Source organism: Plectropomus leopardus, chromosome 4 (genome assembly GCF_026936395.1).
Source record: "Plectropomus leopardus strain MGB_pleo_1.0 chromosome 4, ASM2693639v1, whole genome shotgun sequence".
Taxonomy (NCBI): Eukaryota; Metazoa; Chordata; class Actinopteri; order Perciformes; family Serranidae; genus Plectropomus; species Plectropomus leopardus.
In genome coordinates this window covers 30,443,750-30,459,614 of record NC_142179.1, presented here as the reverse complement: position 1 = coordinate 30,459,614, position 15,865 = coordinate 30,443,750, and the positions used below count along the sequence as shown (strand labels likewise).

The window sequence follows — 15,865 nt, the reverse complement described above, 5'->3', positions numbered from 1 at the left end:
TGCTTCAAAAGATATTAGAGTGTGTTTTACTTTATGGCATGATGGACAAAAAAAAGACAGAAAACAGATTGAAAATTTGGCTTTTAGAATAATTTGTATCTGTACTAAAACAATTTAAGTAGGTATTTTATTCCATATCACATCTCTATGTTACACATATTCTCCTTTTGTTGTAAATAAAATGTATTTCTCCAAAATCCTACTCTTAATTTCTGAAATTTAGAATGAGATAAGAAAGAGATTTACTTTATGAAGCCATTTAAATTCCTATTTTCATCAAACCTCCCACCTCCACTTTTCCCTCCAACGTGGACATGGACACTTAATGATTTATAGCTGCTGGTCTAACATCTCTTCACTGCTTTTTTCAGCATTGCAACTTTGCTCTACAGTCTTATCCTCCTGCTGTAGTAATGTAGATGCTGTCCATGGTGCTGCTGTGTATATTATCTGTGCGCAAGCTCTGCCATCCAGTGGCTGACTGTTGGGAACATGCCTTTTCAGTGACCGGGTGGATAGAAACAAATCCCGGAACCAATGTGTTTGTTTCTACCCGAGTTATAAAACGTGGTGCACCTTTAATGCCAGCGTTTTGGCATCTTTACTGCAGTGCTGTTGTTTCCCGTCTTTAGTAAGTAGGACTGTTTTGTCTTTTATCGTACGAGGGACGTAACATTTAGGCATGACGACATATAGAGTGAGGATGAAATGGTTCAATCAGCCAACAGGGGTTTTATAAAAAAATACAGACAGGCTGGTGCTTGTTACTTTCAGCTTCGTTAGCTTTAGCTTGCCTGGAGATGCTAACTGGCGAATAAGAGGATTTCTTCCTTGGCAGTAAACCATGGATATAAAGCAACTGTTACCGTAAAATAGCGACATTGTGTTGGTATGTAAATGACCTGCTTAAATAGTGATAGTACTACATATTGTGAGTAAGTGAAGGCAGGATTAGCTTCACGGTGGGAGCTTTTTTTGTCCCCCTCTTAACTTAAGTAAGAAATTTAAACAAGTTATGTACTACTGCAAATATCCTAACGGTCGTGCCTCACAGACATTATTTAGCGATATGTGGCTAATGACCCCAGGCCTCTCTTCAGTTCGGCATACGTCTTATGCGACAAGCAGTAGTCTGTGTTACGTCACAGAAATTTAAAAACTTTATGATTTGGTTCAACCAACTCGCTACCATTCACGGTGTATGCTCATAGTCAACAAAGAGCAATAGATGTAGAGACATTTTTCTACACTTGCAATATTGCCATTCAAATACCGAAATGTACTGCAAACAACATTTAATTGCGTGATTTGTAAAGTGATATGGGATTATAGTGTACATCACAGAGTAGAACCTAGGTACACTTGCACCAGACAGACTTACATTGCAAATTTCTACAAATTGCCATTTCTGGTTCTTATGACCTCTGTTTAGTATAACTGTATCTACATGGTTTGTTTGTAGTTTCTGTCTGTTTCACCTCTACATCTTTTTGCAGCAAATGGACTGACATCAGCCAGCAGAGATGCTGCTTAAAGATCTTCCCAGAGAGGCCCTGCTGCGGCCATTGTCCAGGAATGAAGTGGTGGGCATGCTGTTGAGGCTGACCATCTTTGGAGCAGCGACCTACTACAGCATCAAATGGGTTGTAGATGCTATGGACCCCACCGCCAAACAGAAAAGCCAAGCCAAGAAAAGGGTATATAGAACATAAGCACATGGCAAAAGATTGATGGTGGTTTAAATTATTTGTGGGGTCTCTGCTGTCAGTGTACCAGTGTATATGCTTCATAAATGAAAGTAATGACTGGAGCAGCACTTTTCACACCATCTGTACGTTACAATACCCATACTACCATACTATTTGGTATGTCAGAAGAGTCATTATCTCCCAGTACATGGAATGTAAAATGCAGTATGTCAAAAATACTATGATGCAACCAGTCACAGTTGGCAGTATGCAAGCCAGCATGCTATTTTGGTTATTTTGGCAGCTTAAATAAATTATTTTTTGTGTTTCCTCTCTCTAGGCAGAACAGCTGATGAAGAGGATTGGCGTTGAGGGTGTCAAACTAACAGAGTATGAGATGAACATTGCATCTCATCTAGTCGATCCGCAAACAATGAAGGTAACAGTTGTAATCCTCAGTCATTAGTCATCGCATGAAGATTATCAAGTGTTGTGACATTTTTGCATTTTTTCATCATTGCTCTTCACCGAACTTTACCTTCCTGCAGGTGTCCTGGAGAGATATAGCAGGTCTGGATGAAGTCATCAATGAGCTGCAAGACACAGTCATCCTGCCCTTTCAGAAGAGACACCTTTTAGCTGGATCCAAACTCTTTCAGCCTCCTAAAGGTACCAAAGCATGCCATCTATTTAGGACTGCAATGGTCAGATTATACACATAACCTTTAAGGTAGTTTAAGATACGTACATTCCAAAAAAAAAGTTAGGATACAGTGTTAAATGTAAACAAAACATCATGCAATTATTTGGAAAGCCTTTTTGACCTATGTTCAATTGAATGCAGTACAAAGACAAAATTTCTGATGTTCAAATTGATAAACTTAATTGTTGCTGTTTTGTAATTATAAATGAATTTTGATTTTGATTCTTAGTGACACTAGAATAGAATAGAATAGAATAGAATATATCTTTATTGTCCACCAGGGTGTAAAATTGTCTTTGGCCCACTAAAGACAAAGGACAGCATAATAGACTGCAAACAGTCAATTAATAAAATAACTTAACACAACAGGTTCATGTCATTGTTTGTCTGTGGCATTTGGGAACTGAGGAAACCAATTTTTGAAGTTTTAAAACCAATGTTTTTCCCATTCTTGCTTGATATATGACCTTAGTTGCTCATCAGCCTGGAGTCTCTGTTGTAGTATTTTGTGCCTCATAATGTGCTCCAAGTGTTGAATAGGAGACAGGTCTGGACTGCAGGCCGGCCAGTCAAGTTCCCCCACTCTTTCACTGCAAAACCAATCTGTTGTAACACATGCAGAATGTGGCTTGGCATTGTCTTTCTGGAATAAGCAGTGACATCCCTGAGAAAGACTTCATCTTGATGGAAGCATATGTTGCTCCAAAACCTGTTTGTATTTCCCAGCAATCATGGTTCCCTTACAGATGTGATGCTGTAGGCATTGACACTTCTCCATACCGTCACAGATGCTAGGTTTTGACCTTTGTACTGGCAACAGTCTGGATGATCCTTTTCCTCTTTAGACAGGAGGACAGACACAATGTCCATGATTTCCTAAACCATTAGAAATGTGTTTTTTGAGTGATGTTGACGCACATCAAAAGCCAGCTCACTTAAAACTCGGTTTTAAAATTCATGACTTTTGCAAACTAAGTTGTTAAAAAGACACACTGGATTATGTGGTAGCCATTTTCTTTGTCATTATTGTTAGATAACCATCCGGTGCATCATGTCTTTATTTCGAGCGTTGTGCCAAAGCCCATCTGACAAGATTTATTCACTTGGCAGCCTGACAGGAGACGATCTCTGAGAGGAACACTTCACTTTCTGTCGAGAGCTTTTACTGTTTAGCACATAGCTTTATACAGAGCTTGAGGATGAGTCAGCCTCCAAAATTAGCTGTTATGGAAATTCAGTTCCATCCTTAGTCTCCCGCCTTTGTTTATATCATGTAACTTTTAGAAAGTATGCAGGAAGTTGGGCCAAATTTTCCGTCTCGGTTAGAGAAGCCCAAGTTAGGCAAAATAGCTCCCCACCGTTGCCAGTAATAGTCCATATTAGTCACAGTATCCTTAAATAATAAGGTCTATTAAATAAGTCATGTTAAAATTTACATTTTATTATTTTGCTCAAACAAGATGCATTTTATAGACATTAAAGTACTGTGAATATTATACAGGGATTTCACCACTTTAAGTGGTAGTTTTAGTACTTTGAGCAAAAGCATAACAGGAGGTTAAAGAAACACATTCCTATTTTCTGTTCATAATTTGTCCTTGCAGGTGTTTTATTGTTTGGTCCTCCGGGTTGTGGGAAGACCATGATCGCCAAGGCAACAGCCAAAGCCTCGGGTTGCAAGTTTATCAACCTTCAGGCCTCCACGCTGACAGACATGTGGTACGGCGAATCACAGAAGCTGACTGCGGCTGTCTTCTCATTGGCTGTCAAAATCCAGCCCTGCATCATCTTCATCGATGAGATTGGTGAGCTTGATTACTTTGGGATTGTGCCATAATTGCTGTGTGTTACAGCCTCTACAATAACTAACTTCCTGTAGAACACCGGCATGTACTTGTCCCTTTCACCTCACACAGTATTTTTGCCTCATGTCCACGCTCCCCCTCACAGTTTATAAACCTCTTGTGATTGAAAACAGGACAGGCTAAAATCCATTTATTATTAAAGGAGAAATATCAGTCTAGTCTGGTCTAATCCTGTTGGATCCCCATGAATTGCCCAAACTGATTTGACTTGTTGGTCTCAGTCTGTTATGCATGTGAGTTTTGTCGAAACACAGTCTTCATCCTTGTTTTTGCTTTTGTGTGTTAAGAGTCATTCCTGAGGAACCGCTCCAGTCTGGACCATGAGGCCACAGCCATGATGAAGGCCCAGTTCATGAGCCTGTGGGACGGCCTGGACACTTCCTCAACCACCCAGGTGACTTTACTATTGCTCTTTCCTTTACTGTAATGTGCGTACCAGATTGTAGGTTTCACTTGTCTTGTAAGTGCAGTCTTTGGAAAAGTATTTGAAAAGATGCTCCTATCATTGCATGCATGACATAGTTTGAGGAGCTGTATATGGCATTCGATAGCATTAATACAAAAGCAACAAATATTTGCTATGAAAAGAAATGTAGGAGTAAATGTATCCTGAGCAGAGAATGAAGTCACACTCACCCCGTGTGTTGGAGTCCTAGCTCCTCTGGTTAGCCCTGCGCTGTGCTCAATTACCGCTGAAAACGGCATCTCAGGAGGTCGATGCAGAGGTGTAGCACCAGACCTCTAGTTTCCCCCACTTTAACACCGCAGGCTCAGTCAGCATTGTTGCCATTGTTTGTGATGTATGCATCGTTAGCTGCTGGCCGCCGTATCGACCATCTCCATGTTGAGAAGTGTGCCCAGACAACATGAATCACAGAAGCTCTGAATATTTTGTACAGCTTCTGTAACGCAGCAATTGGTTTTATTGGCCTAATTAATTCACATTGGGATTCTCATGATTGTAGGTGATGGTGATGGGAGCGACAAACAGGCCCCAGGATGTGGATCCAGCCATTCTGCGCAGGATGCCTGCCAGTTTTCATGTCGGCCTGCCAGTGAGACACGTGCACAGACACCAGCACAAATTGTTGTCGTTATCTGTTATCTAAATGAATACACATAAATTCAAACAGTTTGTAAAATGTTTAAACAATCATGTGTACCGTCACTTTGTTTGATATGTGAAATTTAGGTACATGTACATTTAGTCAATGTATGGGGGCAGTTTTATGCAGCAGGATAAGCCTCTGTTTAACTACCTCTGTGCCCCTGTACAACAACTCTTGTAATATCATCAGCTAATCTCTATATAGTGATTGAAATAGTACATTTTACTGATTGCTTTCAACTAGACATAAAGTCAAGGGGCACAGCTTAAACTCACTGAACTGTGGCTGCTGGCCAAACCACATAAAGCATGTGCTAAATCTTTTGCTCTCGTACATTAAACAGCCACTTATCACGTCAGACATAAATGTATGTGAGCTGTTGATGTTAAGAAGAAAAAACTGTAAATGAATACAATGATAGCTTTTTGCAGTAAATGTTAAGACATATTATTTATGAAATTTAATTTGTTCAGGCAATGTAAATGAGAGACTGATGATTAGTACGTCTTTAAACTGGTGATTAGTTGTAATTGATAGATACATTCTTTTTTGCATTTATAGGTTGCATTGAAACGTGATTGTTTTTTCAAATAAGAACCACTGTCCTTCTGTCTCTGCAGAACACCAGACAAAGACAGGACATCCTGAGGCTGATTTTAGCAGGGGAAAATGTAAGATATTATTTCTTTTCATCCTAGTCAGCCATGGAAGAAATTGTTTTACTTGGTACTCTCTTTTGTCATTTTCAGAGACCATGTCACATCTGCACCTGTTAAGTATATCAGATCAGCCATGTACAGTTGGCATTGACTGGCAATAACAAACGCAGCCTACGACCTATGACAGCCAACACATTGAGTCTGTATAATTGTTTCACATCGCTGCTCTTTTCTACTCAGCTGAGCAATGCCATCAATCTGAAGGAGATTGCTGAGAAGACAGAGAGTTACTCTGGCAGTGACCTCCGGGAGCTTTGCCGCGATGCCGCCATGTACCGAGTCCGGGATTACGTCCGCAAGGAGCAGATGAGGCAGATCGCACAGCAGCTGCAGGACTGCGAGGAGGAGGAGAAGTATGACTCATATTCAAACACCCACAAGATTTCATCACCATTGTGTCCATTGAGCATCTCTTTGTTTAAATACAGTACCCTCCCGAAACAGTCGAGGTTAGACCAGAGTGGGTTTTTGAAAGCTGATAGCAGTATTATTTTGAGTGATGTATACACTGGTGCTCTCCAACTTTGCATTTGACTTAATATTTTTCTACAAATTACCCATTCTTTTCAGTTTTTGATGGGATAGTAAACTAATTGTAATTATAATAAAACATGAATGCACGCTAGTGAAATTATAATCGTGATAAGCATTAAAATAATTTCAGGTTTCGGATCAGAGAACTATTAAAAGTGTTGATCAGCTTCAGCATAAAGCAATTTAGTTTAATTGGAATGTCAGAGGTGGATCTGGTTGGTTTTAAAAGCATCTTATATTTGATTAAGGCTAAAAATCTGATCTGTGTAACCCCTGCTTTAGCTGTTGCTAAGCGACTATTGCAACCCTCTTGGAGGCACAATTGCTAAAAGAAGAAATATTTTTAACTTTTAGTTCTCAGCACTCTAAACACCAAGGTTTCAGCATGTTGTTTTTAAGTCAATACAAGACATGACGTTCAGCCTTACTGTAGTTCTCTATAATCAATGACTTGATTCTGTGGTGTTTTCAGAAGTTTGCCCAGCAGCACAATTATTCACATAGAAGAAAATGGAGTACAAATACACCAACTTTTTCGCCATGTTGAGATTGAGATATAAAAAAACTGCAACTCTTAAAAAGGCATTATGAAATATGTCATACATATTTAGATATTTAAACTTTGGAATGAGATGACACATCTTTTAGAAAACTTGGTTAATAACTGTGACACTTCTGGAAGAGCTTTCTGTCTCTTTGTGAAGTTTAAAGGTCTAGTGTGTTGGATTTAGAGGAATATAATTCACAGAAATAGAACATAATCTTCATATTAATATTTACAATAATCCAAAAAATACCTGAAATTAAGATTTGTTTTTATATCTACATATCTATATATCTACATACAGAGATACCCTGTCCCTCTACAGTAGCCCAGAACGGCAAACCAAACACTGGCACTGGCTGCATTTTCGCGGTGATTACCGTAGTTTTCCTACATTCTTGGCACAAAGAACAAGTTTCAGTTGGTTGCAATTTGCAGCTTCACCACTAGATGCCACTAAATCTTACATATTATCATTGTTTAATTGGCAGTGGCTTTCCAAAGAAACAGTGTGATTGATGTCTGACAGCATAAGAATTGTATAATTTTCTTTTAGTATAAAATGGACAAGTACAGTGTGTAGATTTCTTGTGTACTACTGCAAAAAGTATATAGTACATACTGTAATGGATAAGTGTGCACTGTAGAACTGCGACACAGCTGTTGTTCTTCTGTGTCTGATCTCTGACCTCTTTGCTGCAGACCTGTGGATGAGGAGCGGTTGCGGCCAGTCACCCAGTTGGACCTCCTCTTCGGCCTGGACAAGATGAAGGAATCTAAGCGGGCCACAGCCTTCATGTTACCCACTGTGTCAGAGGTACCCCTGGACTAAACACCAACACTGCACCACAACGGGAAACATTTTCTTCTCGCTTCTCTCCAAGCAGGGGCTCCTCCAACAGGGTGCAGTTGGAAAAGCCATAGAGCAGCCATACTTTTCTTGAATTTATTTATCCAGTCAGGGTTTTTTTCTGAGCATGCTCACATTTAGACAACTCTGCCACATGTGTACAGTTACAAAACATTCAGACATCGAATGCCTCCTACTGGCTACTGACCGAGAGTTCGTGTTTTGCTCCATGGCGCCATGAAAGTTTGTTTGAAAGAGGAAAACATTTTTCATAAATGATATGAATCTTTCTGAAGTTATGGCCAGTAATACTACAAACTGCTGAACAATACCACTCTAAGATTTCATATAACGCCCTAACCCTGACTTACACATGTTCATGAGCAGAGGGGATGAAGTGTGATCACTCATTAGTCTGGACTCCAGACTGGTGTCATCCTTTTAGGGTTGGTTCTTGATTTCTGAATCAACTGTCTTCTCTCTTTCCTTTCTGGGCAAACACATGTTCTAATAAGGAAGACCTAAATTTATGTTAGCACTTTGAAAGATATCATCCAGATGACCTGGTTCTCCAAAATCACATTGCACTGTTGTCTCAACAAATGTTGTGTGATAGCAAATTGGTCATAATGCATTTCAGTAATATCACTTTTCCAAATAACGGTGTCTAATTTATGGCTGGGTTAAAATAACTGATTCAGTTTGATCTTCATTGAAATGATCAAGTATAAATTCATAAAATCCTCTATCGATCTTTTATTATATGCATTTCCCTGCTGATGCGTGAAGCTTAAACCTTGTTAATCTTGCCTGTATAAAACAGGGACCGGTGTTAAATTATTAAATAACTGTAGTATTGATAATCTCCGACATTACCAGTTCTTTTATCTGCGCTTCTTCAACGTTTTAGTGTAATCTATCATCACCTGCTCTCTGTGTCTTCGCTGCTCCTTCACTAACCCTAACCCACACAAATACATGCTACACAGATCAGAGAGGCCACAGTGGAGACAGTGAGGTATAAACTACTCAAGTTTATGAAGCTCGTTACTGTAACTACAATAAAATCTTAACATTTACCAGCGGTACCTGCAGGCAGTGAATCTCCTCAGCAGCAGAGGGAGGAGCACAGGGGACAGGATAAATGAAGGATCCTGAATGATGTCGGTGTTCTTTATTCTTTCAGAGCTTCACTCAATATTTTGATGTCAGAAATATGATTTATTTCATTGTCATTTTACATTTATTTCCAGGGAGAATTATTGAATTTTTATAGTGACTTTGCTTTCTGAAACACACTGCTCTCTGTACACAACATCGAGTAATATTTTGAATATTCAATTCCAGTCCTGCTCTTAATTAATCCTTTTTCTAAAAAAAATCATTTTGTATAATTTACAGCATTCATCCTCTCAAAATCGCTTTCCTAATCAAGCAAAGTTGGTACTGTAACTGAAATATCCTTTAGATCATAATCAAAGATGATTCAGGACATCGGTAGCAATAACTAGTTCTACTCTAGTAAAGTACTTTTTTCTTTTGAGGATTGCCAGATTTAGGTCTAATTATTCAAACAACTTTGCCACTTACTTGTTGTCTTCTGACCCTCAACTGGCTTGGATCTCTTTCTCCTGGTGGACGTACTGATACAGTTTGGGCTTTTTTTAAAAGCTGACAAAAACATTGAATGTGATTGCTGTTTACTCTCTATGAGCTTTTACATAGTTGATTAACTATGATTGATTTTGTTATGTTTGTTTTAATATCTCTTAGCTTTTATAATTAAGAGAGGACATATTTAACCAGTGTGAGGTTGTAACAGAAAACTGCAGTATTCATCCTGTAATGAGTTACTGCTCCCAGAGAGTACAAATTCCAAGTTTTTCCTTACAGTTACAATGACATGTAAGGGTTAAATGAATGTTTTTAGTCAGTAAACGAGCGTTGCTGTAGATACTGTCAAGTCACAATATGTATATAAAGAGGAAGAGCAGAACAAAGTCAGTCATAGGAGAAATTTAATACGTTACCTCTGGCTACTATGGCCAGAGAGATCAGAGGAACACCTCATTTTGGTAGAAGTATTTAAGTTTTAGAAAAAAAAATAATAATCAAAATAATGACAGTGTAAGCTTGAATTGGGTCTGTAAATTCCTGATGCAAAGCAGTCCTTCAGTTAATACATGTAGAAAAAAAGCAGATAACAAAACAAGCATTCAAGTGTCAAGTAGAGATGGGATATAGCAGGAGTTAAGGACAAATTTGATTTCATTTTTTAAACTACATTTAAAAAAAATGGCTAATAAATCTACCTTGTACCTTAGGTCACAACTTAAACCCCATAATAGCTATAATATGAGCCAGGGACTGTAATAATTGTTATAACCTATTACATCAATATCAGTTATTATCCTACTACGAATGGCTGTAAAGTTATACTTACCTGTTTTATATCTGCTCAGTCGTCAGCTGTTAGCAGATGTGTCACAGGCATTATGCTGTATGCATGTTTGTGAATGTGGAAGTATAATGCTGGGTGAGAGCTGAAGTGATCTTCAGTGCATCAAGATCCGCTTTGTAACCGAAAGTCTTTTGCAATTAATGTTTTTTTCACCCAAAACCACAGCAACTGTGACTTCATTTAACTCTGTCGTACACCCAGCATGATGTGGGATGCAGTGCAGCACGACTTTCATTGCAAATTTCAGACCAAGCAGTTCTAATTTTCATGGCCAGCGCCCATGCTATGAAAGTAGTAAATGCACTTGCGCCCATCTGTGTGCCCATGGTACATGTAGTTCTTAAAATGAGGTCTAATATCAGAATGGCTGCGTATTTACCTGCTGTTTAAAGGACACATTTTTTGGATGCACCTGCAGGCGGGTTCACAATGTGTGTACACTAATAACAACCACAAGCGCGTGTGGATGGGTTGCGGGTGGCTGAAATAATACATCAACGCAGGAGAAGCAGTGTAACTTCATTGATATTTCAGTAGCATTTTTCTTCTATTTGTCATATGTAATGTGATATTGGCTGCTGATACATTTTTGCTCCTACTGCATTACTCTCAGCAGTAGGGGCTCATATTCATATATGCCTCTAAACCACCCAAACTAGACCCGACTTTGGTAGGACTTTGCACTTTCAGTGAGTTATCATTAACTCTCATTCGCTTGTTCCTTTTCTTCATCAAATGGACAATATAATTGCTTGAAGGGGGGGCGGGGCTTAGTGACTGCAATGAGGACACATTGCTTGAGGTTCTCATCTGTGTCTGACATTTTTCACCTCTTGTCAGTTTCCTTCATCAGTTTACTGGTTAAAAATCTAAACAGAAAATGAAGCATGCAAATTCAGATTTAGATGTTGGTTACCATGCCGATTTAATTTTTTTAAAGCATTGAGGTCAGCCCTAAACAGAAACCGCTCGCTTCTCCAAACTGCTAAATGCACCATGTAAATAGCAGTCTTGCCGGTACAGGCTCACCTGGCTTTTAAAGGAAATGGGAGATGACACTCTGATTGTTGAACTCATGTTATGCCTAAAACTCACCTGTGAATAATTAAGGGATTTCACAGCTTCTTTGCCCCTTGCATCTTTTTTTCTGTACAGATTTTGCAGTGTTTAACTCGTAAAGGTGGCATGGGACATGCCCTGAAAGCACTTGCACTGTAGCCAACTTTAGATAATTTGAATCGGTCCCTTATTGTTCAAATCTGTTTTTTGTTTTTGTGTCATATTTTTGTGCCATTGTTATTATAATGTTTTGAATAATGAACTTTCCATGTCACGCTCTGTGCATCAATTAACGTCTATGGGTGCAACACACATCAGGGGGTTTCTGTGTCTGTTACTTTAAGTCTCCCTTTGAGGAGAGCATGACTTTAAAATTCAAATACTTTCAATCAGCTGTCAGTCTGAAGTTGCCGTGACATGCTTCTCTGACTTCCCTCTGCATAAAACGCCTCATTATTCGCCACATGGTCACAGCATGTGTTTACGGATCTGTTCCTGGGTCTCATACAGACCTTCCTCCCACGCAGTCTGAGCAAGCCAGGGCATACTGGTCATTAAACCATGACCACGTGGTGGCACTGCAGCTTCACCGTCCTGCTGCTGAGAGCAGGTTGAGCAGCCTGAAAAACCAACAGAAAAGCAGTTTAATAAATTGTGGAGAGATAATGAAATAGAGAACCCTGCACACTGGATTGTTTCTCCCTTATTGGTTCATTCAGTGATATTTAGACATCTGTTGCTCTTCATTAGAGTACCTCAGGTGACAGTGTAAGGTCAAAACGTTGCCATGTAAACCAGCCATTGTGTTGCCGCAGCTTACAGGTCTTAGTTCCCTTTCTTGGGAGAAGGGTAGCACTTGTGTAAAAGCTTTTTCTCAATGCAGTCTCATTTATCAGGTCATTTATGTGGCAGAGACTAATTCCATGGATACAGACTGTCCGTGTGCAGTTACTGTTAACTACATTGTCAACTATGTGTATGTGTTGTATCATATGTACTGTAAAGTGTATTTATTAAATTATAGAGAAGAACATGTTTATCTTTTATCAACCAGCAAAATGTTACCTCAATTATTTCAGCATGGATTTCAACCTGTTTGTCCTCCTGCCCATGTTTACGTGTATTAATTGTAATAAATCTCATCATTCCCAAAAGATAAAGTCCAACCTGTGGAGATCTCAAACTGTTTTAATTATTTTATTCAAACCTACTAATCATTCAAATGAATTAAGTACATTGGCATATGTACTATAGTAGTTTTACTAATAACCTTCTTACCAAGTGACAAAGTGTTGATTGTTTGTATTTTTTGGACCCCAAAAAGTGTGGCTGTTGGAGTCTGACTCATCATAAATTATGCGACTGTTGCAGTTACATCTTTGGCCATGCTTTAATAAGCCATTGTTGTCCATAATCAAGCTCTTACTCTTCCTGCCTTGTGGCTGTTTGCTCAAACTGTACTGCTGGTATCTAACAAAAGCCTTGCATCTCTAATAAGTCTACTTTTCAGGACTTGCTGACAGCCAAACAATTTTAATATTATGGTCTGAGTTTTTAATGGATGTCTGGCCAAGTGCTCTGAGGTCATGAAATCTGAATTACTCACTCATCAAGACTATGCAAAATCATGTCAAATGTTTTTTTTAAAGAGCCCTTTTAAAGATGTGCTTGGTTTTCATATGACAGCAGCTATTTGATAATGATAATGGCTCATCATGTGATTTAAGCTTCCACTGGCCATCATCCAGGCTCACTCTGAGCTGCACATCTGCTGCAGATTTTCAAGATCCCTACAGGATCAATTCAAATAACTTCAGTGATCGGCTGACTTTTCATCCAGACCTGCAAATGAATGATATCCCCATCAACCTCAGCTGTGCAATATGCTTTCTTCACTGTTAATTAGCAAAAGTTTGCATGCTAACAGGCTAAATGGAGTTAGTAAACATGCTAAATTTTAGGCCTATGAAGATGCTAAATATGCAAACATGCCCACAATGACACACACGCACACACACACACACACACACACACACACACACACACATACATACATACATATATATATATATATATATATATATATATATATAACATGTGACATAGTGAAAGCTAGTATAATAGCAAACCAATTTTAACACAATTCCTTCCATCGTTTTATATTCATTACATTGTGCAATCAATATAAAATTCAGATTTAATTAATTGTTTAAACAAAAGAGCTATCTCTGGGGGCTTTAATAAAAGCTCAGAATATACTGTATTAAAGAGTTAAACCTTTGCTGTCTTTTATTTACGCCACTTTGAGTCACTGCTATGAATCAAGCAAGTCACTAGTCAAGTCACGTGAAATTCTGATGATCTGGTCAAACCTCTGACCAGCCAATAAGCTAATAAGTTAGCAAAAATGACAAATTCTTGCACCTTTGTGGGTTTTGTAATTTCTGAGCTGCAGACCTTACATACCACCTTTCTGTTTTTACTGCTGTCATCATCTAAACAATCTTAAATCCAAATGTTATTATTTTTAGAATAGTCCCCTCCATGATAGCTGCCTTGTGTGTGCCCTAGTCTCTGCTGGTCTGCTGCATTCTCATAGGTTGCCAGGTTTGCTTGCATTACACTAAAAAGCACCCATTTAAAAAAAACAAAAAAACCCCCCAAAAAACAAAAGGTAACTTCTCAGTATCTACAAACATGAAAATACTTATTTTAAAGAAGTCAAGTTCTTTTCACTTATCTGCCTCAAGTCCTAGTTAAGTCTGGAGTCTTGGATACCAAGTCATAGTCAAGTCGAGTCTTTCATCCATGTTAATCAAGCAAATCTTTAGTCTTCAAATTTGCCAATTGAGTCCCCTACCTCTGGTGTGCAATATGTGCAGTGAAGGGGTGAATGGTGAAGTAGCCATTTACTCCCAAAAAACAGAGCACTCTCCTTAACATGATGACTCACTATTAGATTGTCCTTCCTCTGCTCTGCACATGCAAACAGCCTGCACACTCACCAGCATTTATGATGACAAAGCAGCATTTAGCACAAGGTCACTCTGAGCTCATTCGTCTCATCTAAAGCCTGACTGCGGTTTGGGAATTCTCCTCAAAGAAAGGTGAACTGGTGTGTTTTATGAAAGAGTAAAGTGATGCCAATAAGCATGTGGAATGATGGTAAGGTGATATTTACAGTTCGGTCTTTAATGAGGCAAAGTCTGGAGTGTTTTCCTCCAACTACGTTCTGTAAGCATGCTTGTCTGATCTTTGACTCAGACTCATTGATTAGTTATTCATAAAGCTATTGATGAGTTATTCATGAAGAGGGAGTCAAAGTGAAAGTTTCCATTCCAGTTCTTTTCAATTAGAGGACAGTTCCCAGTCGATAAACATGATGGAAGAAGCTCTCCCCCGCAGCACAGCTGGCTGGAGATGTCAAAGACTTCCCGTTGAGAGGAGAGCGCAGACGCACATAGATTCACTTTTGTCTGGCCATGGTCTGTCAGCGCAGCCGCTCTGACTGCTGCTCTGATGGTCTCAACTTTTTTCTCATAGGAGTGGTGGAGAGAGTGTATAATGGCCCCACTCTGCTCTGTAACAGTCCTCTGAAAGCCTCAGTGCCATCGGACATGATCGAGCGAGCCCAGAGAAATCAGTGGCAGCTGTTATCCCTCCCACATTTCTCAGCAGGATATCCTGTTGCCTGCTGATGCTCAGAGTTTTATAACCGGAGAAACTCACAAAACCATATTGCATATGAGGGGCAGAGCAGCTCCAAACCAGCAAATGGGATTCAAGGGGTCCTAGAAAGAAGCTGTTAGGTCAGAGAGGACAGAGTTGATGTATCCTTTGTAAAGTTATTTGTGTCATTGGATAGCGATGTAGAAAAGATGTTCTTCCACCAGTGTCAGTATGTAAACTTCAAGCGCAACCAATCTAGGTGTATGTGTAGATATATTTCCAGAACTATTAAAATTATGTCAAACAAGCGCCCTACAGGAACTTCCTTCTGTATGAACTTAGAGCAGTTTCATTTGTAGGCTACTCACAAGATTACCCACCAATCATTTATTTATATGCTATAGTCCCTGAAATGCTGAACATGTACTGTATATTACACATGCTGTAGAAATGAGACGTGTGCAGAGTATACTATATATTATATAGATTTATGAGGCACTTTTTATTTCAGGTATTATACTGTATCTTAACTTAAAAGTACTGTGTGTGTCTTTTAACCCTTTGGAACCTGATTGCTTGATTTGTTTTAATGCAAACATGGAAAGCAGGCAATGAGCAACTTAATAACAAATGAACCAAATATATATATATATATGTATACAGT

At 39.0% G+C, this 15,865-nt stretch overlaps 1 protein-coding gene across 2 annotated transcripts; it reads left to right on the top strand.

Moving 5' to 3' along the window:
• Positions 1-494: 494 nt before the first annotated feature.
• On the top strand, positions 495-12,715 carry atad1a (ATPase family AAA domain containing 1a). Of its 2 annotated transcripts, none has more exons than XM_042488335.2 (10): positions 495-631; positions 1,497-1,697; positions 2,029-2,127; positions 2,237-2,357; positions 3,996-4,196; positions 4,544-4,650; positions 5,222-5,311; positions 5,986-6,036; positions 6,265-6,437; positions 7,865-12,715. In XM_042488335.2, exons 2-10 carry the CDS (start codon positions 1,524-1,526, stop codon positions 7,992-7,994), a joined length of 1,146 nt encoding a protein of 381 aa, XP_042344269.1. In that variant the 5' UTR covers positions 495-631; positions 1,497-1,523; the 3' UTR covers positions 7,995-12,715. The 2 variants fall into 2 exon arrangements, with proteins under 2 accessions (XP_042344269.1, XP_087933225.1); XM_088077099.1 differs by lacking the exon at positions 495-631 and adding an exon at positions 717-889.
• Positions 12,716-15,865: the final 3,150 nt, after the last annotated feature.